Source organism: Ursus americanus, chromosome 6 (assembly GCF_024610735.1).
Source record: "Ursus americanus isolate L20-20 chromosome 6, mUrsAme1.1.p, whole genome shotgun sequence".
NCBI classification, from domain to species: domain Eukaryota; kingdom Metazoa; phylum Chordata; class Mammalia; order Carnivora; family Ursidae; genus Ursus; species Ursus americanus.
The window spans coordinates 82,564,374-82,590,939 of NC_142132.1; the positions used below are offsets into that span (position 1 = coordinate 82,564,374).

The following is a 26,566-nucleotide window of genomic DNA, read 5'->3' on the forward strand; positions in this document are numbered from 1 at the left end:
TTCCCACCAACAGTGTAAGAGGGTTCCCCTTTCTCCACATCCTGACCAACATTTGTTGTTCCCTGTCTTGTGAATTTTAGCCATTCTGACTGGTGTAAGGTGGTATCTCATTGTGGTTTTGATTTGTATTTCCCTGATGACAAGTGGTATTGAGAGCATTTTTTTCATGTGCCTGATGGCCATTATGATGTCTTCTTTGGAGAAGTGTGTCTGTTCATGTCTTCTGCCCATTTCTTGACTGGATTATTTGTTCTTTGGGTGTTGAGTTTGATTAGTTCTTTATATATTTTGGATATTAGCCCTTTATCTGATTAGACATTTGCAAATATCTTCTCCCGTTCTGTAGGTTGTCTTCTGGCTTTGTCAACTGTTTTCTTTGCTGTGCAAAAGCCTTTTAACTGAAGGAAATCTAAAGCTCATAGGGCCTCTCGCTCTGCTCTGTGGCTCATACACAGACACGGAGACCAGCAATGCAGCTGGAAGTGGACGAGCTGAGGAGAGCATGTTCAGGAGTCTCAGAGAGAGAGAAAGATGATGCATATGTGAGCACTCAGGAAACAATAATGTACGACTGAAATAAAGTTATGCATGTGTGTATATGTCTTATGCATATCATTATTGTTACTGTCTCTAAAAATTCCGCAGTATTCTACTTCCTTTAGGAAAGAAAAGCAGTTCATTGAAAGCATGAAGTAACTGCAGTAGAGAAAATCTGCTTAGTGAAAAACATTTCAGATACGTACAAAGTAGGAGGCTATACAGTACAGCGAACATACTTCAAGCCTGAGGTAAGATTATGAGTTGGGGTTTCATCTTTGTTACAACAATTAATTCTCCAATCAGTCATTTGAATGCACTGTGCCTCGATTTCCTTTCCTCTAAAGTGCCATGTCAGGTTCAGTGTTCTCCAAAGGTCCTTCCTACTCCTGACGTTCCCTGTGCTTTCTGAGCGCACGGGACGTCTACCTGACATAGAAGTGCCCGTGATCAACAGCTGCATTGGACAAAGATCATAGCAAAGAGCAATTTGTATCCAGTGGAACTGTGCCTATAACCAACTAAACTGAAGACTCTAGACACTGGATTCTACTTGGCTGAGTTTAAAGGGTGCTCCACTCTGTTCTTTCCTTCCCTCTCTCTCTTCTGCTGTGAGCACTCTGTGTGTGTGTGTGTGTGTGTGTGTGTGTGTGTGTGTGTGTGTTAAGTGAAGCCTCTGATTCATCTAACATTAACACTGTCCTGAAGGTAGCTCAGCCCCCCTGTCTGGAGATTCCCTGTGCCCAGAAAAGGGGATCAGCATACTTTTTTGTATCTACTAGAGATTGCCAACAGTTCTGGATACTTTGACCCAATAATGTATCCATTTTTGCAATCTTGACATCATTTTGTTGCCACTAACTTGACCCCTTCCTCCTAGCATTTATTCACTTTTCTCCTTATTCCAGATATTCTGTATTGGTCCACACTCATCCCATTCATGTTGCGATACCCTGAAAACCCTCATCTTATGATTCTTCTGCCTTTCTTTAGTTCAACAATCTCCTTCCTTATATCTGCAACCCAACAATCCAGCAATGCCTTAAAACTCAGTGTGTGACTCAAATTTCCCCTCCTCCTATATCTTAAACACTAAAAGTTCACTCTGTGACTTAAAATTTCCCTCTTTGACTACAACCATCCGTTCTTCTATTCATTCAATTCCAACAAACCTATCCTTGAGTGAGTCTTTCTTATGCAAAAGTCATGAAATTATGTCTCTATTGATAAGCATTTTCTTAAGTGAATTCAAACATTCATTCATACGTTCATTTATTCAACCATTCAATAAATACTGTGAAGCACTGACCCAAAGATGAATGAAATGATGCCCCCAGCCTCAAGGAGCTCATTGGAGGAAAAGTACGTAACATAAAGGGGCATTAGTGATATAGAATGGCAACTAATGAGATGCTGTGCAAAGAGGGAGGAGCAATCCATTTTGGTTTGGGGTGTCGCTGATACAATCTATGTTGCTAGACAAGCTCAGGCAGGCCTGGTTATCAATTTTAAGTTTCCACAACACCCAAATAAGAATAACATACTTGTAAGGAGGGCATGTATTGCATGGTGCACTGGGTGTTATACGCAACTAATGAATCATCGAACTTTACATCAAAAACCAGGGATGTACTGTATGGTGACTAACATAATATAATAAAAAATATTTAAAAAAAGATTTTAAGAACAACAACAACAACAAAAAAGAATAACATACTTGTGAGAGAGAGAGAGATCAGGTTCATTGCCTGTAACTATTTTGCTATGACAAAGACTACTAATATTAATATCCATTCAATCACTTTAAAATATTGTGCTGTAGGATTTGGAAAAAATCAGATTTTAGGCTATTATCCAAGTAATCTTTTGAACACAAGTTAAAAGTAGAAGTTTCAAACCAGTTTTTTTGTTTATATAATACACGTGGAGTAACTGATTTGAAAAAGAATGGGAATTCTGACTCTACATTTAGGGACTTCATTTTTTTTAATGTAAATTAACTGTAAAATTGCTTTTCAGAAATAATAAAATACCAATGATTTTAACAATAAGTAAAATTTTTAAACTATTAAAAGGAAAACATTTAAATGGCACTGATGCTCAGAATTTGTTTTTATATCTTAAAGAACGTAAAATAGAAGAAAACAGGAATAATGCGTAAGGACAAGGAGATAACCAGAAAACATACCAGAAGAAGCTTCCAGTCTTTCCAATCGGCTGATCAACCAGTCAAGGGAGCCAGAAAACTGAGCACAGTTTTTACGATTTCCTCTAATTAGTGCCGCTGGAAAAAAAAAAAAACAGACATCACAGTTATGTGACTTTCCAGTTTAAAATGCAAGGTAAGCTGGTAGTAAACCCTAAATGCTAGAAGAACAATATACTTTGACTTTACATCTGAGACATATAAAAATATATAGACACATCTACATATACAAAATTGAGATTTTTTAAAATTTAAATTCCATTAACATAGTGTATTATTAGTTTCAGAAGCAGAGTTCAGTGACTCATCAGTCTTATACAACACCCAGTGCTCATTACATCATGTGCCCTCCTTAATGCCCATCACACAGTTACCCTTTTCCCCTACCCCTTTCCCCTCAGCAACCCTCAGTTTGTTTCCTACAATTAAGAGTCTCTTGTGGTTTGTCTCCCTCTCTGGTGTCATCTTATTTTTTCCTCTCTTCCCCTATGATCCTCTGCTTTGTTTCTTAAATTCCGCATATGAAACCATCTGATAATTGTCTTTCTCTGCCTGACTTATTTCACTTAGCATAATACCATCTGGTTCCATCCACACTGTAGCAAATGGCAAGACTTCATTCTTTTTGATGGCTGAGTAATATTTCATAGTGTGTGTGTGTGTGTGTGTGTGTGTGTGTGTGTGTACACATACCACATCTTCGTTATCTTTTCATCTGTCAATGGACATCTGGGCTCTTTCCACAGTTTGGCTACTGTGGACATTGCTGCTATAAACACTGAGGTACAGGTGCTCCTTCTTTTCACTACGTCTGTATCTTTGGGGTAAATACCCAGTAGCACAATTGCTGGATCATAGGGTAGCTCTATTTTCACCGTTTTGAGGAACCTCCATACTGTTTTCCAAAGTGACTGTACCAACTTGCATTCCCACCAACAGTGTAAGAGGGATCCCCTTTCTCCACATTCTCGTCAACATCTGTCTCGTCAACATCTGTCACTTGTGAATTTCAGCCATTCTGACTGGTGTGAGGTGGTACTGAGACTTTTTTTAAAAAGAATTGATATTTATTAATAGGGACTGGAAAACAACATAGCTCATTAGAAGGAATATATTTTGAGAAAGTAACATTTCATATTGGGAGGAAATGATAAAGGATAATGGAAAAACCAGTGTCCTGGGAGTCTCCTCACTTGGGTTCTGATACTCATTGCTTTTAATTAGCCGTGAGACTAAATTATTTAGTTTCCCTGGAGCTCAACTTTCTTACGTATATAATGAAGAAGTTAAGAGCACATGAGTTTTCCTGAAAATGTAGCACAAAATACTAGGAGATATAGTTAGTAACTATAACAGGCACACAGAGAGATATAATTAATTGCTACCTGGAAAGAAGAGTGGGAGTGCAGATGGCTAGTAAGTTTGAAAATGTTGTTTTGCTCCTGTATCTCTACTTCCCTATAAAGTTCACAATGCACTTAAAGGACTCAGAACTCCTGTAGTCAAGTCAGCTGTTCTAACTTTGCTTCACTGAGTGTTTCTGACATGTGCTTGATGAAAGAAGCCATCTTACATGAAATTCCTATACAAGCTTTATGATCTCCTTCAACCCAATTTACATAATCCATTTAAAACTTTCAATGTCTCACAATCATGCAATTCTTCCAAAGTAAATCTGGTAAATATTTTATAAAAATTCTATTCTTGCCCATGAGATTGTTCCAAAACAGTACAACTGTTTATAAAGGGTTGGTGAGGTGTTGACATAGGATATTTAATGGGAAAAGGATGTTGCCGTGAGAAAACAATCACTATTTAAAATCTGGTAGTGCTAGGAAGCAGTCGGAAGGAACTGAAGTTTGAGGGTACTGCCTGTTTATCTCCTTAGTAACAACAAGACAGAGGAGTCCCTATTGTAACAGAGTGCAATTAATCTTAAAGACTTATTTATTTTGTGTGAAGATTAAACAATGATGCACTTGATTACTTAGACTCCCTGGAACCAGAGCCCCAGCAAGAACCAGCAAGCAGCTACACACACACACACAGGTAAGTGACAGGTGCCAGGGACAAATGTCAAGGATGAAGTGTAGAATGATAAGGAGTCCTATGTGCTCCACGAGGTTTCTAATTTTAATCCATAAGAATATCTGTTCATGACTTACAACAACAGCCACTGAGGGAGAGTATACAGTAAAGCTTTTGAATATTTACAGAGTCTCATTTGTTTAAACTTTAACTCACTCTTTAATCTCTGAGTTTTAAAATTAAAGATAATAAATGTTTTCTAGAGGTCAGATATTAGAGATAAGGTGCTTTTTGATGAAACGAACAATGTAAGAATGAATCCTTTCAATAAACCACGAAACATTTAAGAAAATCATATAGTAAGCCACAAAAAGAAAATTTCATTAAATTTACTGCAAACAGAAATGGTATAGCCCATGTTGGCCTAGCCCACTGATAGTAATGTAATGAAACTAGAAATTAGTAAGAAAATTAAAAACACAGATAAAGTCCAAGAACTTAATAATTTAAACTGTCTCATTAATAATTGTTGAGTCAGTAGGGAATCAATACCACAATTATAGACTATCTAGTAAATAGCAAATACAGAAATGTTACCTAATACAATCAGTGGTAGATGGTCAAAACTGTACTCAAAACACTTTCTTTCACTGCTAACCAACCGGGTGAAAAATGTTACCTAAACATCCTTTCAAGATTTAAGAAATAACATCAATAAATATAAGTAACATAGGAAAAAGAAATAGCAAAAAAGAAAAACATTAGAGATAGAAAAAGTGATCAATGTAATATATTAAAATGGTAGGACTGATCAATAGAGTCAAGATTTTTTTAAATATGTGCTAAATACCAACTGCTCTAATCATGAAGGAAAAAGACAAAATTAAGAATAAATAGGAATTATAAACACAGCCACTACACAGATCTCTATACTAGAATTTTTAAACATCTAGGAAAAAGAATGGCTTCCAATTATGCATAGATATACATTTCTTTTCACCAAAACTGATCCAAAGAAGAAAAATCTAAAGGGAAAAATCTAAATAGAAAAATAAATCATGATTAATATTGAGTAGTGAAAGACCAAAACCTTTTTCTCTATACTCAAGAAATAAGTTATTTCTAAACTATTTCAAAGTAAAGAAACTAAGGAAACCTCCCTAATTATTTTACCAAGACAGTATAACTTTGACATCAATGCCTAACAAAGTATGCACATGAGAAAACTAGAGGGAACTCTTACTTACAAATATCGATCCAAAAATCTTACAAAAGGATGGTATTTACAAATAATATTCAGCAAAACATTAGCAACATTAATTCAAGTAGGCGTTCGTTTCTCCAATGAGACAGAAATGTAGTAAGAAATTTATTAATAAGTCACAGACAAAATGTGATGATCTCAACAGACTCTGACAAAATATATATTCCTAATGAAAAAAAAATTAAGCTCCGTTAGAAAGAATGCGTCCTGAACCTTCTCCGTGTGTGTGTATATCTGAGTGCAGGTAGACAGCATGCTTTACAGATAAACAGAGTGTGTGAAACATTACAATTCAGCAAGTTGGTTAAGAAGACATCAGTTAAGTGAATTTCTAAAGTAAATGAAAACTACACCGAGAATTATAGGGAAGTTCAGCACAATACAGTTTATAACAGCAAAATACTGGAAACGGCCTGAGTGTGGGCTAAGTCAATGGCACATCCCTTCAGTAGGCTAGTATATATCCACTAAAACCTGGTGAAGGGTCATCATTTACTGCCAAGAAGAGATGCCCACAATACAGAAGTCCGTGCAAACAAATGCTATAAAGGAATATTGATCGTATGATCCCATTTTGTGAAGTAAATATAGATAGTCAATGTAAGTATATGCATAGCATGGAAAAATCATGTTTTTTCAGAATATTTCTTGGAGAATGAGAACTGCCTCTGGGAACTATATCCTGATCAGTCCCTGGGACAGAAGCACAGACCGTAAAGAACATTGATAAGGGTGGGACTGCTTTCCCAGTTCAATAAGGAACATGGTCTTATTTTAAAATAGGAAAGAAGAGGAGTAAAGCCAGGGGGGAAAAAGGATCATGCTCTGTGATGTGCTCCTTCACAAAGACCCCTGAAGCCATAATAACTTCCATTGGAAAAAATAAAATAAAAAATGCTCAGTAAGAACGGCAGTTTGTTTTGTACGCACCTGTAAGGAGGGGGAGTTCTGTGGCCAAGATATTATGTAACCTTAGACAGAGGATATTGAAGAAGCATGAAATGGGAAACACTGTGTCCTAATAATCCCCCAAAATGTACAGACGTCAAAGAGGAGAATTAAGCCTGTCTCAATCCCTGAAATTGGAATTTGGAGTGAGCTAACTAAGCCTTCAGGAGAGGAGGGCCCCAACTGATGTCTTAGCGATGCTGGATTTGCAGAGGTGTGAACAGACAATGCTTTAGTAGGTGTGGGCACGTGGGTGTGTAAAGTTTCGTATGTGTATAATGTCCTATAGGTTCAAAGAAACATTTTCAAAAGGTTATACATTAAAATGGGTAGTTACATTTTAAACAAGGTTTCTACGTTTTTCTTTTATTATCTAATTTTTATAATGAAGTATTAATTTTAAAATCAAATTATACAATACAAAGTTACTTTCTTTTCAAGAAGAAAAGGTAAAACATCATTTTTACTGACAACTGCTGTCAGATGTCTCAAGACCAAGCCACAGTGGCAACTTTGATCTCATGGTGCTTCAAGGTAAAGATGCAGAAACCAACTCAAGACAAACGTCCTTCCTCATGGAGGGGGAGCATGCTAAACCCCTTCAAATCCTCCTTCATTGCTGGCTAATGGGTCTTAAAGGTGGTCAAGACCTTTCATCTTCTATACATCTCTATTTTTCCTTATTTATTTAAAAAATATGAAGGTAGGGGGCACCTGGCTGGCTCAGTGGGTGGCATGTGTGACTCTTGATCTCAGGGTTGTGGGTTTGAGCCCCACGCTGGCTGTACAGAGTGCTTAAAAATAGAATCTGTTAAAAAATGACTGTAAATGCATCAGGCACCACAGCTGGCACTTGTGAGTATGAGCTTGAATATAATATAATGTATAATATATATAATAATATATAATATATATATGACATATATATTATATAATACAATGCAATAATACAATGGTTTGAGGGTCTTCTTCTAGCATATTTCAGGTTCTTTTATATTTGACACTCTGTCTTATTACATCTCTGTACATGGCCTGAAATTTGGAAGGCATGTTATTTCTTAATATAGTGAATGGATAAATAGCATCCAGTCTCTTACGGAACAAGAACATCTGTGGTTTAAGTGTAGTACAACCTAAATACTATAAAAACAGTTTGAACTAAGCTCTAAAAAAGAAAGTGGTAGTTCACTGAACCAATTTTTTTCATGTTGAATAACTAATGAAATCTCTGAACTTGTATCCAATCAGAAAATAAAATGCAGGTAATACTGGCAGTCAATTGAAAAATTATGATTATAAAAAATACTCCATTCTGCATTTCTTTCTTTTTTTTTAAGACTTTATTTATTTACTAGACAGAGACACAGTGAGAGAGGGAACAGCAGCAGGGGGAGTGGGAGAGGGAGAAGCAGTCTTCCCGCTGAGCAGGGAGCCCAATGCGGGGCTCGATCCCAAGACCCTGGGATCATGACCTGAGCCGAAGGCAGATGCTTAACAACTGAGCCACGCAGGTGCGCCTCCATTCTGCATTTCTTATTTGTATTCTAACATCCCTGTGTCCTCATGCTTTAGTGTCTTTAAGCTCCAAGACTCAAAACTTCTCAATATACTCAAAGAATCAGAAAACTACAGATAGATTAAGGTATAAGATCTTCCAAGAAAACTCTCACTTTTAAAATTTATTCAATAGGGGCGCCTGGGTGGCGCAGTCATTAAGCGTCTGCCTTCAGCTCAGGGCGTGATCCCAGCGTTATGGGATCGAGCCCCACATCGGGCTCCTCCGCTATGAGCCTGCTTCTTCCTCTCCCACTCCCCCTGCTTGTGTTCCCTCTCTCGCTGGCTGTCTCTATCTCTGTCAAATAAACAAATAAAATCTTTAAAAATAAATAAATAAAATAAAATAAAATAAAAAATAAAATTTATTCAATAAATACTGATTACCTGGCTTTGCATCTGGCATGGCTCTACATGTAAGTGATACAACAGGAAATCAAATGAGGTTCTCCTCTGGAGCTTGCAGGCAAAGTCTGGAAATACTAATCATTCCAGCACAGACAAATGAGGGACCAAAGAACTAGAATCTAGAAAGATTTTTTTAAATTAAGATTTTAATTTAAATTTAAATTTTTAAAATTCAGATTAACAAGTGGTTGCTTGTAAGTCCTGATAACCCTAGAAACCAAACACAAACAAAAACTCTAGAATGTTGTTGAAAAATTTAAGAGTGCTGTGCCATGGAAACTTCTTGGAAAGCTTGAGGAAGCGTCCGTGCAGTTTGGGGACCTTGTGAACTCAGGTTTGATGACCCTGCCCAGGAAGTGGACAGGGTAAGAGAAGAAATGAACACCTGCTTTGCATAGACTGGCCTATAACACTGTGTTGGACCAGGAATGCATGGGCATTTCTCATGGATCCTGGGGGGACAGCATCTCTGTGGACTCATCCTGAGTCCACTCAGTAGAGCCATCAGGAGCATCAGGAAGACTTCAGGAAGACGAGGCTGGAGGTAGACTACTAGCTGGACATGGCCAAGCAAGGAGCTGCCAACAGCCACCCAGAATAGACTTGCAGCTATCCTGTCCCACGAGCAGGGACTTGGCTCAAAACATCTAACATGCCCACCCGAAAAAGTCAGCTCCCAGCCACTGCCAGTCCCTCCAATCCCCCCATCAGGGATGGCAGCTTTAACCTTCTGGCTAGAGCCAAAGAGGCAGCCACACAACCAAGTAACAACCGTGCTATGTCCTCCCCTCCCTCTCTACCGTCATCAGGAGGCAAACGACAGCTGGCTCGTGGAGGAGAAGGCAAGCAGAGACAGCGGTGTGTTCCTGCTCACGCAGCTCATAGTGGAGCCAAGACTTTAAAGCCAAGTGATTTTAATTCCAGAGTCCACACTCAGGTCCAGTCTACGCTGACCGCCCCCACCAGTCTCTTCCTGCTGGAACCCCCAATCTACAAGAGATTAGGAGGAGTGGGATCCTGGTCGTGTATAACACATTAAGAAGCCATCTCACAAAATAGGTTACAAAGTGCATTTCCATTAAAAATGGATTAGTGACTGTCACAGTCATTTCGTAGACATGAGATTATTACCAAGTTGAAGTAATGTGTTTTGTTTATAAACTGTCTCTCAGGATGTCCTGGAGGACAACGCGGAAACGTGTAAGTGCAGACACCAGAGTAGTACCTGGTACGAGCGAGTTTGAAGCAAGTCCCCCTTTTACATCTCCCGACCACCTTCCCCAGTGCTTTACGGCATTTCGGAAGATATGCCACCTTATGACACCAGGAGAATGCTCCGGATGTGCCAAAATCCTTCATCACCATACTCTTTCCATGTGTTAGAGCATTCAGAAACCAGCAACTTCTGCCTTCCTGAGAGGGCTGTGGTCTTTGCTGTTTGTTTCATCCTTTCCATCTCCATAAAATGAGAATTCATAGAGACAGTCTGCCAAAGAGCCACGTCTCAGACATCTTTAGAAAACCATCCTGGCTTGCAAGCCTCCTACAGATTAATTGTGCAGATTTCAGAAAAGACAAAAGCATGCTAGAGCAAGACTTTCAAACTATGAATATCGGCATCTTTAAGATCCTCAGTTCCTCCAGGCAGCAGGCTCATAAATCTACGTTTGTCTAAAACACATATTAAATATATCCATGTCAGATTTTAAAATTGGTATAGATTATCATTCCCACCTGCTCTCTCCATGCTAAATAAACCTGCTGAAGGAGAAAAAAAAAAGAAGGCTATTTCCACACAGAAAGCCAAGACAGAACTACTGTCTACCTGGTTGGAAGCATGGGAAGGAGGTTTAACAATCTGAAGTTAATGACACTTGAGCCAAACTTCCTGATAGCTGCGTAAGGAAGGACTGTGAGGTATGAATGTCTTATGAACTCCAAATACTGTCGCAGGTCTGATACTTCTGTAGGCAGACTGAAGCATAGCCTCGCGTACGGATGGCTACTTATCTTATTATGATCACAATGACATCAATAAAAATTATTGGCCACAGATGGTTCTTAAGTCAACCTAAGACTGTACTCATGTTTTTTCTAATCAAGAAATCAGTGTTCACTACAATAAAAAGGGAAAATCAAGAGTAGCCAAAGAAACGTTTAAGCCACAAAATCTCTCATCATTCTCTTCACCTCAAACAACCACTAGTGAACCTACCATGTATAGACTGAAAGAGATCCTCCTTATATACATGTGCTGAATTATAAATACTCCATTTCTTCACTCAACTGAATTAATATACTAGCTTTCCCTTTCATCCTCGATTGTATAATATTACACATTTATGTTAACGACTTCTTCAATTATAGAAGTAATTGTGTAAATAGGGTAAGAATAAATACATAATAGAACACGTAGGAAAGTAAAAGATCTGTCCCCCAAAAAGCAGTCAACTAGCAGTTTTCTGTGCATCCTTCCAGAAACATCTAGGGTGTACAAGAACGTATCTTTTTCTACATATTTCTTTTTTTTTTTAAGATTTTATTTATTTATTTATTTATTTATTTATTTATTTATTTATTTGAGGGAGAGAGACAAAGAGAGCATGAGCAGGGAGGAGAGAGAGAAGCAGGCTCCCTGCTGAGCAAGGAGCCCTATGTGGGGCTTGATCCCAGGACCCTGGGATCATGACCTGAGCCTAAGGCAGATGCTTAACCAACTGAGGCACTCAGGTGCCCCTCTACATATTTCTAATACAATGCAATTGGAATCTTAATGTGCATACAGTGTTCATCTTTTTTTTCTTTTTTTTTTTTTCATTTAATACCATATCCTAGACGGCCATGTTAAAAAAGAACAGCAATCTGGCCTGTCTTATATAGTTTTCCTGATGATTTGTTTATCTCGATTTTCAATGATAACATAGTACTACACTATTATTTTTGTAACCAATCCCCTGTTGACAGAAAAATAGTTTTCAATTTTATGCAATTTATAAACAATTTTGTAGTGGACATCCTTCCCACACTTGTGCAAATATATCTCTAGAATACATATCTTAAAGTAGATTTTCTAGAATAAAAGGAAATACACTTCAAGTTTTATGTGTACTGCCAACCAAAGTTTGTTTTAAATTCCAACAATGTACACTCCCACCAAAAACATATTACCCAATGTTTTCCCCAATAACGGGTGTTATCAAATTTTTTATCTCTGCCAAGCTAATAAATGAAAAATGATCTGTATTCATTATCTTCATTTGTAGTTATTTGTCATGTTGAGAATCTTTTACTATTTTATTTGTTGTTCTGGGAACTGTTTCCATCTTTTGTCTGTTTTTACATTAGATAATATTTCCTTTTTTATGAGTTTATGAAAACTCTATATATTACAGAAACTGAGCTTTTGTCTTTCATATAAATGGCATATTTTACAAAATTCCCACCTTTTTTATTTTTAATGATATTATTTATCATAAAATTTTCATTTTTGCATAGTCAAATTTATCAGTCTTGTATTAATCACTTACTAACATGATTTAACAATAACTTGCATCAAGATGGTCAAGGCAGTAAAGTCAGTAACTGCACGGCATCATGGCTAGCTTTGTTATTTACACTGTGTGTCTCTTGTTCAACCATTAACTCCATGGGAGCAGGGACTATATCCTGGTCACAGCTGACCCTCACTGCCCAGATTAGGGCATCTCGGACAGCAAGCACTCAATCTTTTCAACGGATTAGACTCCTATTTAAATCCAGATCCACTGGACTCCAAGTCCACATTTTCCCAACATGGCACAGTCTCTGTTACAGAGGACGCCCTTTGAGAAGACCGTACAAGGAACAGAGATTCAAGACACTTGGGAAATAACAAAATGGAAAAAGAAGCTTCTCTTTAGAGAGATAAAGAGAGAGAGAGATGGGTGTTGGGGATTCACAAAAACTCTCAGGAGTTGCAACATGAAAATGTAAAAGTTAAAGTTAATGTGTGTGTGTGTGTGTGTGTGTGTGTGTGTGTGTGTGTGTGTCAGAACGTATGTCTCTTGCTGCATGAAAAAAATAGTTTAAAAGCCACAAAATATGCATGTGTCTGAAATCACTGTGTATTATCTTATTGACATATATGATTACTATCCTGTTATCCTCCTTTAAGATGTGAGTCTTAGGGAATTATAGTTGTGTCAATTTTAAGTAATAGCTCCCACAAATCCTTTCTTAATCAAATGGGATGTAAATAATTAAGAAAACAAGATATATATATTTAAGAAATATGCACTGTATATCTATATACTGATCTTTAATACAAATATATACGTACTGTCTATCAAACCTCTTATATTGTCTAATCCCAGACATTCTGGAAGAATAGTACTGGATGGGAGGCACCCAAAACTAGGGACTAGAGACAAAGTCAGGTCACAGGTAAGAAGGGAGAGAGAGACCAGGCATGGGGCTTGAGTATTCCAAAGACTAGACAGAACAGGAGGGTGCATACCAAGGATCTGAGAGTCAATGCAAATTCATGAGGAAGTGAGTGAGGGCTCCCCAGTATCTCCAATAAAGTTTGGTGGAGAGAAGGAAGGGAGTCAGAGAGATTAACCAGAAATCCTACAGCATCCAATTACCAATGTGATTCTCAAGTACTTACTGAATACCAGCTATGCACTAGATGTGGAGGATACGAATGTAAGAGATGGGTGTGTTCAGGGACTGCGTGGAACAATGGGATATAAAATTTTCAGCCTGGAGGGAATTATGAAGAAAATTTTATTTCCTCCCTTTTCTGATGAGGAAACCAAGAGCCACTGTGTATCTACAATAATCATGATGCTACATCTTCTGTATTTCAAAATCCAGAACTCCCCTTGTTATATCCAACAGTTACAAGTAAAATTTCTTTTCCAAGGCATATTTAACTTTTTAAATTATTTATTTATTTGAGAGAGAAAGAGAGAGAGCGCACGAGCACACACTCGAGAGGGGCAGAGGGAGAGGAAGAAGCAGGCTCTCTGCTGAGCAAGAAGCCCAGTGGGGGACTCGATCCCAGGACCTTGGGATCATGACCTGAGCCGAAGGCAGATGCTTCACTGACTGAGCCACCCAAGAGCCTCTCTAAGGCATATTTACTTATTTTTATTTTTTTTAAGATTTTATTTATTTATTCATGAGAGAGAGAGAGGCAGAGGCAGAGGAAGAAGTGGACTCCCCAAGGAGTGGGGAGCCCTATGCGGGACTCGATTCCAGGACCCCATGGTCACAAACTCAGCTGAAGGCAGATGCTTAACCAACTGAGCCACCCAGGCACCCTTGAAGGCATATTTAAAAAGCAAAAGAAATAAGAAGAGAAACAGAGGTCAAAGAAGAAAGTTTTACTATGTTAATGAGGAGGAGGATAGTGATAAAAGCATCCTAAAATAAATAAATAAATAAATAAATAAATAAATAAATAAATAAATAAAAGGAATAATGAGGAGAGCAATAAGACACTATGCTAAGCATTTGACATACGTTACTATATTTAAGCCATCCAACACCATTATAAAGGGAATTATTAAAGCCATTTACAGGTAATATGTATAATAACAATAGGTATCACTCACTATGTGCCTGGTATTCTTCTAAGCACTTTACATCCGTTGTGGAAATCTCATGATAATCCTAAGGAGTAGGCACTCTAGATTGGGCGCTGAAGATGAAGAAACTGGGTGTGAGTTTATTAATCTGTCCAAAGTCATATAACTAATAGAGCTTTAATTCTGAGACCTTCTTGGCTAAAAGAAGGGTCATTTTCTCAGAGACTGTTGCCTATGGATTAAAGATTAAGCTTTTGTTTTTTCAAAACAAGACACAATGGTGGTGGAACAGCAGGTGCACTGGTGTGTAATACAGTGACTCAATGGCCACACTTAACCTGTTACAGGAAAATCTAACCTCCACAGGAATCTCTAATACATTTATTGAATAATTCAAACAATTATTTATTGAGTGCCAACTCTGTTTACACATGGTGCCACATGGTGGACAAAAGCACTCAGATTAGAATTCAGTCCATAAAACCTTTCGGTTGAGTCTAGTATTTAAGTTAACATTTGAGCTGGACACTTTAGCTTCTTCCCCAGAATTCTCTGCAATGTTCACCTCTGTAAGGCAACCAAACAGTCCAAGGGCTTGCTCCCAGTTCCGGGAGTGGGTCCTTGACAAGTCAGAGCTAGTGTTGGTGAAATTCCCATCCTCCCTTGCAAGGATGATGGGCTCAGGAAAGACTACAGACACAGTTTGGGCTAATGAGATGAAAGATGTGATTTGCTAGGGGGTTTTAGAAGATGGCATGCTCTCCTAAGAGAATTTTCAGGAGCAGACTTCTCTCACTTCTTCCATGTCAGAGAGGAAATCTGCAGCACCATGAGCTGAGGTCAGCCCACTGAGGCCACACAAGGGAAGCCAGCATTGGAGGGAGCTGACCCTGTGGAAGGCAGAACAGATATAAAGAAGTGGGTTGTGGATGCCATGATGAAGCCATGGAGTATACCCACTGGCCGACTTCCAGCTCTACAAGCTGATAAATGCCGTCCACTGTGTGAGCCCGACTCTTTGAGTCAAGGCTGTAATTTGCAAGTGGACACATCCTAAGAGATCCATCATCATTCCACTGACAACAACGGCTTCTTCCCTCCCTCTTTGAATAAACCATTTAAAAATCATAAGTTTAGTCATGGTCTTATTAAAAATTAAACCATGAAACCAATTCTGATGAGTGGTGCTCCCACCTTCCACGTCTCCAGTATTTTGTAGAGTTTATTACTACTACTTCAGTAATAAAATAATGAGAAATTTAAAATAATGAGATTTAATCCCCAAAGAAGTCTGTGAAGGTAAAAGGAATATAAGCTTGAGGGATACATAGCCCAAAATGATAAAAGTCAAGTGCTGATTTTGCTGGATTAGATTTTTCTATGATTTTGGAAAAATCATTATAATTCTCTCTGTATATTTTTATTACTTATGGACACATGAGCACACAGACCGGATGAAACAAAAAAAGTTACAGACTATGGAAAGAGCTGATGTGGAAATATAAGTAAGATATGCATTATCCAGATTTCTCTACAACACTGTCTCTGCACATAATACTTCCTACCCTCAAACACACACAGATGAGCCACCTCTTGACCCTAAGCAACTAGTTTGTCACAGAAACGAATCCCATGTCATAGCAAGTGAAGATGTTATACTGTGGTGTTAAAACACTACCACACATCAGTCTCTACCAAATATAGAAATTCGGTGCATAATTTCTTCTCTGGAAAAGAAATGCAGCCCCTAGAATGTTGGCATTGTAAAATCCTTGTCCTAATGATTTCATGGCTAAAATAATAAATCCAGATTCCTAGAAAGACTCTGTGGCCTGGGTCCTGCTCAAAGAAATGCTAGCCAGTGTTTCCCCTTATTCTGAAAGTACCAAACTACATGTGTTTAATTTTCATGGCAGATCAAATAGCCCACCTAAAGGGAGCATATTAGAAATGCTAGCAGGCACAAGAGCTCTATTTGCTAAATAGTATTATTAAGTTTTAATGAGTTTCAATTAGATTATAGAGAATTGCCAAATATTTTGACTACCTTTCATTCTTCATATTAAGAAAAAATGCCTCAAGACCTCTTTTCTCCACTTAGGCGTATACTTTCCTACTCTATCAGAACTCAATTTATTTAATTAGTAAACGTTTTACTGAGTATGTGCCAGACATGAAGTTAAAGGACAGAGACGCAAAAATCAGAAAAGGTGCCATTCTTGCCCTAGAGATCACAGGCACATATGTAACTAAGTCAGAAATGGGTAAGTGCCATAGCACAAGTAAATACTAAGTGCCAAAAAAGTAGAGAGAGAGAGAGAGAGAGAGAGAGACAGAGAAAGAACTGTTTAACCAAGCTTGAGAGTTAGAAAAAAGGCCAAGATTAACTTCCAAAAAGCCAGGCATGAACTGGGCTTCATAGGACATAAAGGAATTCTAGAAAAGGTGGGAGTAGAAAAATGTCACTGAAGTGTGGACAGGACACTCAGAAATGGGTCTGGCTAGAGAAAGGGGAAAAACAATGACAAGGACCAGTCTGGAAGAGTTCACCGGGGCCTCATGTACCAGGCAAAGCAAATTAAACTTCACCTTCTAGAATGATGAGAAAAGGTGAGAAATTTCTAAATGGAAGAGATGTGTGGCTATGGTGTACCAGATGAATCTGGGATTTCGGAACTGAGCGTGAGTGAAGAGAGCGGTCATTCTCCACGTGTCTCCTGTTTTTCCATGTCCTGTGAAAGGAGCCTCTGAAAGCCTTTGTTTTGGGCTTTCTTTTCAAGGATGTTTGTAGCAAGCAGCCTTGGAAGAGAGAGATGGTGTCTCCATCCAAAGCAAAAGGGCGAGCAGGCATATTTCCAGTGTAACTGATTTGGACTCCCAAGCTCACAATTCCTTTCCTGTGACTCAACCGACTGCATGTCAACTGTTCCCTTCATATTGTCCTATGAGAAGGGCGGTTCAAGGAACCAGCCCCCAAATGCTGATATTTTGGCTTCATCCATTGCTTTGAGAAATAAACTATTCCTCTTTATCCTCATTGGAGGCCAGCTCACTAACTTGTGAGTTCATAGTTCTTGACAAGAGACAAGTGAAACTAGTAGAATAGCCCAGGCCAAAAATAATAAGGACATAAGTTTGCATACAGTCAATAGGAATGCAGCACCAAACACCACAAGTGTTTCTTAATTTACCTCAAGCACACCTAGAAGGTGAAAACACAAATCTCAAAAAGACTACTGAAGGAGAAGGGAGAAGGTTCCTGACAAGATTCTTGTGAGGCAGAAAGAGGGGTCTTGTGAGACTAGCCTGAGAATCACAAAGGAAATATTTCATGCATATTCACACAGAGGCCCCTTACCCATAAACTCACACCCTCGAAGAACCCCCTCCATAAACCAAAGACCAATCTGCTCTGGCCACAGTCCACACTCAGAGATGGACGTAAGTATTATAAACATCACTTGGCTTTAAGTGCAACACCAGTAAACACCAAAAGCCTCGATGAAGAAGCACATCATGAAACTACATTAATTGCTCTGTGATCCTTTCAAATAGATGTGAGTCAGTTGCCTTGAAAACCATCATACTTCTTACCTAGCAACTCATAGAGAGAATTCAGAATTGACTTCCAGGACTCGCCGGCTTCTCTCCCGGCGACGTCAGCAAAGTGGGCCGCACTGCTGTACACGTGCAGCCTGTCTATACATTCGAGCACGAGGTTGATCATTCCCTGGAAGGTTGATACAAATTACCATAAGAAACTGTGATTTTGCTCACAGACAAAAAAAAATGTTAAGTTGATTAAAAAAAAAAAAGTCTGGCTTAAATTAAGACTGTTAATCATAAAGAAAATTGAGGTCATATTATTTAAATGTCAGAAAGAAACACACTTGCACGAGAAATAAAATGTTTTTGACATAATTCAAATGGTTTTTAAATCCTGAGGGCTATTCTCAAATAGAAGCAGAAGAACAATACAAAAATATGTGCTTTATACTTCTATTTGCAAGGTTTACTACTGGATTTATGGATTGGTCACAACTGTATTTTACCGTGAGTAAATGAAGAGGTTCAGGGAATGCCACCCCAAGATATGTCACTTTGCCATAAGGATTATTTTGAGCTGAAGGCAACTGAGAAAAAGCAGACACAAGAAAAATTCTCTGCCCTTTTCCTCTACCAGGAAGGACAGGAGATGCTTCATCACAAGAAACAAGGCCCAACACTTATCAGCCCAGAGGCTTCACAAAGGAATCTACATAACTTTACTAACTCACCCTTAACATTCACTAGTTCCCCTATATATTCACCTTCCCACAACTTTCTGCCCCTAGAAGCTCAAAACTCCTTTCCTTGTCTCTTTATTTTTCTACACATTTACTGTCCTTTTGTTAAGATGCTGTATAAGCCTGAGTTCTAACCACTCCTTTGAGTTGCTCATCGCTGAGTGCTCCCATGGATATGCATGATTCACATGTTAATAAACATTTTGTTTTCTCTTATATATCTGTCTTTGTCACTCTAATCTGCAGGACCCCAACTAATGAACCTAACAGGAGTAGAGGAAAATGACTTCTTTTCCTCCCCTAGAAAAGCATAAGAGCTAAGAATCCTGGTTCTTAGGGCAGGCATCATCATGATCATGATGATCATCATTATTTTTAATATTAAATGAAAGATCTAATAAATGAAAAAAGCTCATGAAAAGAGATCTTTGAAGCTAATCAAAAGTGCATTATAGAGCTTTGTAAGATGCTGTATGCATTTGAAATTATGCTTTTATTATTAATGCTAGATCAAGGTTGCCAAAATGAGGCAACACACATGAAAGGATGAGCTAGTTCTAGTTGATTGATCAAGGGAACCCATTTCTCACAGAGTTGTAAGAGGCACCATGGACCTAAACACATTTCTAGGTCTCCATCCATGCTGTCTTCCATGAGAAATTGAAAAAAAAATATCAAAATCAATACTTCAAAATTTCACACACCAGTATTTCATTTTAGTTTTTCTAGACACTAAATGAATGCTACATAGTCTAACATTTTGGCATACACCAAATGAAAAGGGCCCAACAAAGTACTCCATGTTGTTACTGGCTCAGGTTGACCTGCCCTGTGCTTTCATACCACTATGGTCTCTAAACATATCAGTTTTTTGTATACACAGTGAAAAGTCCTCAAAAATTGATGTGAAGGTCAAAGGCCTTCAACAGAAAAGCAGGAAAAGTTTTAAAACAAGAAGAATGTAGAGTTAGGGCTCATGGGTCCTCAGCAATTCTCTAACTTTTTTCTTAGCTACTTTTACAAAGATGCTTTCCCTCAGACACATTCATTATTCCACATATAGGGAGCACTGAGAAGAATGGGAGCACCTGCTGAGCTGGCCTGATTTGCCAGCTCACCACTGACATCCTCCCACTGAAACTCTTGAATATACAGTACTAATTCCGACACTCATTTTAGGGTCATTAAACATATCCCTCAGTCCTTCTGTCTATGAAATATGGCACTTGAGCTCTTTTTAACTGGAATGTGCATGAAATAAAATCACACACAAAAACTGAATACACAAAAAAGTAGTAAGTGGGGCTGCTCTAAGCAGAGAGCCCTGAGCTCTGCATCCCTCAGGTGTCCTGCCCTCTCCTGGGCAGCTTCCCTCCCCACACAAAGCTCCTTGTGGGTCCTCAGACACGTCCAAGTAACCTCAAGAACCTGCTCAACAGTCTAAAAACCTTCTTGTTTTCCAAAGCCTGTATTTATTTAGACACTTCAAGATACTGCATTTATATAATAAACGTGAACTAAACTGCAGTGCAATGTATGATCAGCATGAAGGCTGAGCAGACAGCAAAATAAAATGTCCTTTGCCAGGGGAGCGAAGAGTTCCATTTTTTAAAATGAGCACTCCCTGACAGAGAAATAAAAATAATTGCAGGATTCCTCCGAGGCCTGGTTCCCTTAGGCCATAGTTTACCAGCTCATCCAACTCAAAATGCAAACCTGTCAGACAACTGCCCCACAGAGAAGTTGTTTTCCTTTCCAGACAGCTGCATAAAGAGATGAATGTTGGTAGAAACTCACCTCTTCCTGGAAGAGATTCTGCCGGTTCTTTAGAGCTCGTAATCTGTTCTGCTTGTCTTCATGCTCTAAATGTTCATCTGGGGGATGAAAGTAGCCAATCAGGTCCTGCAGACTTAGACTCACAGATTCTATAGGGAGGTCCACCGTGGAAGCCTTCACTTTTTTGCTGAGTGCATCAAGGCCCCTAAAATAAACAGCAAACATTTCTCTACATCAGCGATCTGCAATCTTATTATTTTTTAGACCACAGAGTATATAAAGCTTTACTCTCTCTCCCTACACCACCGTTAAAGGAACCCATAAGCAAGGTCCTTGTTTTCCTCAAAGACCAATAATTAATATATTCAAACAAAAATTGTAAATTTTATCAAGTATATACAATGCTATACTAAAAAACACAGTATCAAGAGAAACTCATCTAGACAAAAACATAAAGGGCCTTGAGAACCAATTCCTACAGAGCCAATGGTCTCAATATTTAGAAACCAATTCCTACAGAGCCAATGGTCTCAATATTTAGAAACCAATTAATTTTCATTTAAAATCACTAAGATGCAGCTTCTAGACAAAAACATAAAGGGCCTTGAGAACCAATTCCTACAGAGCCAATGGTCTCAATATTTAGAAACCAATTCCTACAGAGCCAATGGTCTCAATATTTAGAAACCAATTCCTACAGAGCCAATGGTCTCAATATTTAGAAACCAATTAATTTTCATTTTAAATCACTAAGATGCAGCTTCCCAGCTTCATAATTCTGACTTCATTTGTTCTGTTTTGTTTTTGGAGAAGGAATTGTTAACTGCTACATGATCAGTGACCCTCACTGACATTCTGAAAATTCCTGCCTGTTTAAAAATACATTCCAACGATGTTAATTTTTAAAAATTTCTTATTAATCAGAAAGTAATATATTAAAATGCTTTTCTCTAATCTGAAAAAAAAAGTATTTAAAATTGGATTAAGAACATTGTGTTGCATTTTCTTCAAAGAAAAACATATTACTGGCAAGTCAAAGGGTTAATTTGTTAAGCTTTCTGAGATTCTGAGTCTTAAAATTCATAGCTTTGAATGTACATGGAAAAAACTTTAAAATAGGGTATTTGTAAATCAAAATGATTTCAAAATAAGAAGTTTATTTAAAAACAGACAACAGACACCATAAAAGAATGGGAGAATGCATATACTATAGCTGATATGGCAATACTCATATTAGGCATGACAAAATTTAATGCATAAAATATTATACTTCCTTTCCTGCACTCTGCAACAGCAAAATTATGTGGCAATATTTTACTCCAAGGAAATGTTCCTGGCTAATTATCTGTTTTAGAATTTACATTTTAAAAACAATAAGGGCCTCATAAATGAGAATTAGCTAATCTTTGAATTTACAATACTCACAAATATAATTTAAAATGTATCATCAATTACAAAAGATTACAAAAAAATTTGAAATAATTGAATTCAGCCTTATAAACAGTAGAAATAGGAAAACTGTACAACTCTCCTAAAGTTTTTGTCCACAATTTCAAATCTATTACAATGGAATTTATCTATTACCTAGTTTTATCATCTCTAAAAGTCTTTCTATGCTCAAAAAGTAATAGCAATGACTTTTCAGAAGAAAATTATTTCTCCCCTTTCATAATAAAAATTTATATACGATGATATACTTTTGTTCTAAACATTTTATCTTATTAAACCTTAGTTGAATCATAAATATATTTATAAAGAAGTTAAACTCAACTCTCATACTAAAGTGAATGAAATTCAAAAGTGATTCAAATATACTAGTTACATTTTTTTAAAGAGTTTTTTGAGAAAGAGCACGTGCATGAGCCAAGCATGCATGTGTGTGAGCAGGAGGGTTGGGGGGGAGGGGAGATGGACAAGCAGACTCCATATTCGGTGTGAGCCCGACGGGAACCTCAATCCCATGACCCCAAGAGCACGACCCAAGTCAAAACAAACAGTCAGATGCTCAACCAACTGAGCCACCCAGGTGCCCCATCAAATATAGTATCTACATACAGTATCTACAGTATCTACATACATAAATAACACCATGACTCCCATCTCCTTTCTAAATAGGTGTTAAGAAGACGTGCACTCCAAAGGTAAGCCCTAACAATAAACAGAATCAAAAGGCAGGTACAAGGGACAATAAGCTGATGTGTACATTTAAAATAATATGCACAGTTCTCTTACAATGTAATCATTACTTTCTAGAAGCCTCTTGTCAGACAAATACTATGCAAGACTCCTAAAATTGTTAATTATGTAAGTTTTATGTCTGTCTCCTATAAAGACATTCACCATCTTAATTTATCAAGAACAGAAAAATGAAGAGAATAATTGAGGAAAACCAAAGGTGGTAGAATCATACTATATCAGAGCAAAGATTAAAGCCATGAATTCCATCTCTACATTTTGTACTTTGAAGATTAAACAATATTACTACTAAACACAGATTCCTCCCTAATATAACTTTCAGAATACATTTATTAATATACCTAAAGGAAAAGAAGGTTTTATATGTATTTCTTGCAGTCCAGAAGAATAAAATCCTTTCTCACAACCCAAAGGCAAACACGCACATACACACACACACACACACACACACACACACACACACACACAATTCCACCACCACCACCACTACCCTGACCTAGAAGACAGAGACCAGAAGGGTCACAGAAAAGAAACTATAGGGGTAGCTGGGTGACTCAGTCAGTTAAGCATCCAACTCTTAGTTTTGGCTTAGGTCATGATCTCAGGGTTGTGAGATTGAGCCCCACGTGAGGCTCCGTGCTCAGTGTGGAGTCCTTTTAGGATTCTTTTCCTCTCCCTCTGCCCCTCCCCTCATTCAAGCATGCACTCGCTCGTGCATGCTCTTTCTCTAAAATAAATAAAATCTTAAAAAGAAACTACATAAGAAAACTCAGATGAAGAAAATCTAAATGACCTTGACTTCCACTCTAAGAAGTGAAAAACAGAAATCTGCCAATACTTTTTTAAAAATCAGGATCTTAATAGTAAATAAGACTACACTAATAAAGCAAATATTTTTCCCATCAAATCTGAAAGTTTAAAAAGACATAGGATATATCCATCATAAGCCAGAAAGTATATTGGTTTAATGTTACCAGGAAATACCTTGACCACAAGTTTGATTTAGTTTGCAGATCTGCAACTGTTTCCGTTATGAGGTAGGAAACTTATTTACTATAAGAATCATTTTTAAATATCATTCAAGGAGTGCCTGGGTGGGTTCAGTTGGTTAAGTGTTCGACTCTTGATTTCAGCTGAGGTCATGATCTCAGGGTTGTGAGATCGAGGCTTGCATTGGACTCCACACGGAGCTTGGAGACTGTTTAAGATTCTCCCTCCTCCTCTCCCTCTGCCCCTCCCCAAACCCTTTGAAATAAATAAATAAATAAATAAAGTTCAAAACTCACAAGTATCTAGGCTTCATTACTCTCAGTGTGAAAGCAAATTTAAGTAGTTGCAGCATAAGGGTATATTATAGAATAATCCTGAACCCCAGCTATGAATTATAAATTACACACACAATTTCTAAAAATCACATTCCCTTTTAAAAAGTTTATTTATAAGAAAGACATAAAATCATCTATCATTTTCTAATGTGTACTGCCAACCTACGAAATTATAGGTTTACCACCACAGTATATTTTAGAATTGTGTATTTGTAAATCCAATAAGGACATTGAAATAAAATGTCAAACCACTACTACAACAGAAGAAAATGTACCTTATAAATCTATTGAAAAGGAAGACTGTACTCCGGATGACACGTGCAGTCCGTGATTCTTCATGCTGAGATCTAGATAAATTTAAGCCATCATCCATGTGACCTTCATGATGCATAATAGCCTACAGAAACGCAGAAATAACACCATGACTCCCATCTCCTTTCTAAATGGGTGTTAAGAAGACGTGCACTCCAAAGGTAAGCCCTAACAATAAACAGAATCAAAAGGCAGGTACAAGGGACAATAAGCTGATCTGTACATTTAAAATAATATGCACAGTTCTCTTACAAACCACTCACTCAATATATTCATTGAGTTTTTCTTTTAAAAAGTGAGTCAATAAATGAGTTAAACAAAACAGACACCAGATCTCACATATTTACGTTCAATGACTGAACCACAGTCTAAGCAAACTCTGAAAAAAGCAGTAAAGGAAAATGTTGCATTGGTATGCCAGTTACCAGTTCTGAACATAGCCTGAGTAATAAGTACTGATCATTGTTTCCAGGGCATCTAGGTTCTTTAAAAAACATAATTTTATTAGTTTTTTTGTTTGGCTTTATGTTTTTGAACTTTCTACAGAAGTAATAACATAAGTGTAGAAATCTTAGGTGAACAGCTAAATGAACACACCATGCAACCAACACCCCAATCAAGAAAGAGAACATTATAGTACCTTAAAGTCTCCCCTAGGGCACCCCTACTGGCCTCATCCTCCATACTACTCCCCACCTTCCCAACTCTTCATAACAAAGGTCAGTTGTGTACTACACATAAATGGGACTACGCGTATCTAGCTTCCTTCACTCGATGCTTGTAGCAAGACATTTCAGCACATCTAAGCAGGTGTACTGAACTACAATTAATGACTAGAATTAAAATTATATACTATCTAGAAAGTAAAGAGGAACTCGTTAGACCAAAATCAATGAGACAGAGCTATGTCTGTATTAAAAGGCAACTCTGTAGCCTTACATGTCTTCACTGACAAAGAAAAAAAATGATTAAAATGAAGGCACATATTACTTGTTGTAAGACTCAAAAAACAAGCAAACAAACACAAAGTGGAAGAGTGGAATTAAGGAAGATAAAAAGAGGAATTAATGGACCAGAAACCAAATAAAGTGCTAAAAAGGATGAATAACCCAAAATTTGATTCTTTAAGAAGATAAATAAAATAGATATACCTTTCACAAGCCAGGCTAAAGATAAAATTTTTTAAAAGAAGAAAAAAAAAACCAGAATAAGATATGACACAAAACACATTAAAACTGTAGCACTGTCATAAGTCAATACTATTTACAACTCAATGGCAAAAAAATGTAAGTTAATATCCCAGAGGAAACAGACGGCTTCCTAGCAAATTAAGAATTAAATACAGTAGAAAATTTGATGAGATCAGCTTATTTAAGAGAGAGTAGAAAGGAACTTTAAGAGTTACTATTTAAAAGATCCCAGGTTTACAAGTGAGCTATAAAGAATCTTCAAAGAACAGAGAATTTTCATGGTAAACTGGCCCTCTCAGACCAGAGGTGAGAAAACTATGGCCTGTTGCCTTTTTCAGTACAGTCTGTGAGCTTTTAATGAATTTTACATTTTTAAATGGTTGAAAAAGACCAGAAACAGAATATTTTGTGATATATGAAAATTCCATGGCATTCAAATTTCAAATTCAAATTTGTATCCCTAACGAAGGAAAGTTGGTTTTATCTCTGAATATATATGTAATAATTCTAAATAAAACATGAATAAGATCTAATAATATTTAAAAAGCATAATAAACTATGGCCAAGTAGGGTTTCATCTATGCCTTTAAGGATTCTTCAATATCGTAATGTCTATTAACTTTATCAACAAACTGAAGGATGCTAAAACATGATGTATAATTCCTCTAATTGATAAAATTCAGCAATAATTCCTAAGTTTTTAAAAAGCCAGAAAAACAGGAATAGTAGGATATCACTTACATACATAAACTATTCCAATTGTCTGAGGGATGCAAGAAAGTATAATTTCCGTGAAATAGGAGTGAGATTCACAATAAGAAAGCACATGAGATGAGCAAGCAGAATAGATGAAAAATAGAAAGCTGACAGAAAAAGTGATTGGGGACGAGATCATGAAACATTACAAGAAAAGTGAAATTTCAAAGGCACTGAAAGAACTTAAGGAGATGAGCACCAAACACA

General features: G+C 37.4%; 1 protein-coding gene across 3 annotated transcripts in view; it reads right to left on the reverse strand.

Moving 5' to 3' along the window:
* The window catches only part of RYR2 (ryanodine receptor 2), a 718,243-nt gene that overhangs the window by 328,387 nt on the left and 363,290 nt on the right, over positions 1 to 26,566 (reverse strand). For all 3 annotated transcript variants that reach the window (XM_087863178.1, XM_087863177.1, XM_087863176.1), the window contains 4 exons: positions 24,377 to 24,498; positions 20,602 to 20,785; positions 18,113 to 18,248; positions 2,726 to 2,821 (listed from right to left, as the gene is read on the reverse strand). In XM_087863178.1, the coding sequence (XP_087719304.1) occupies positions 2,726 to 2,821; positions 18,113 to 18,248; positions 20,602 to 20,785; positions 24,377 to 24,498 (538 nt within the window). The remainder of the gene's footprint in view (positions 1 to 2,725; positions 2,822 to 18,112; positions 18,249 to 20,601; positions 20,786 to 24,376; positions 24,499 to 26,566) is intronic.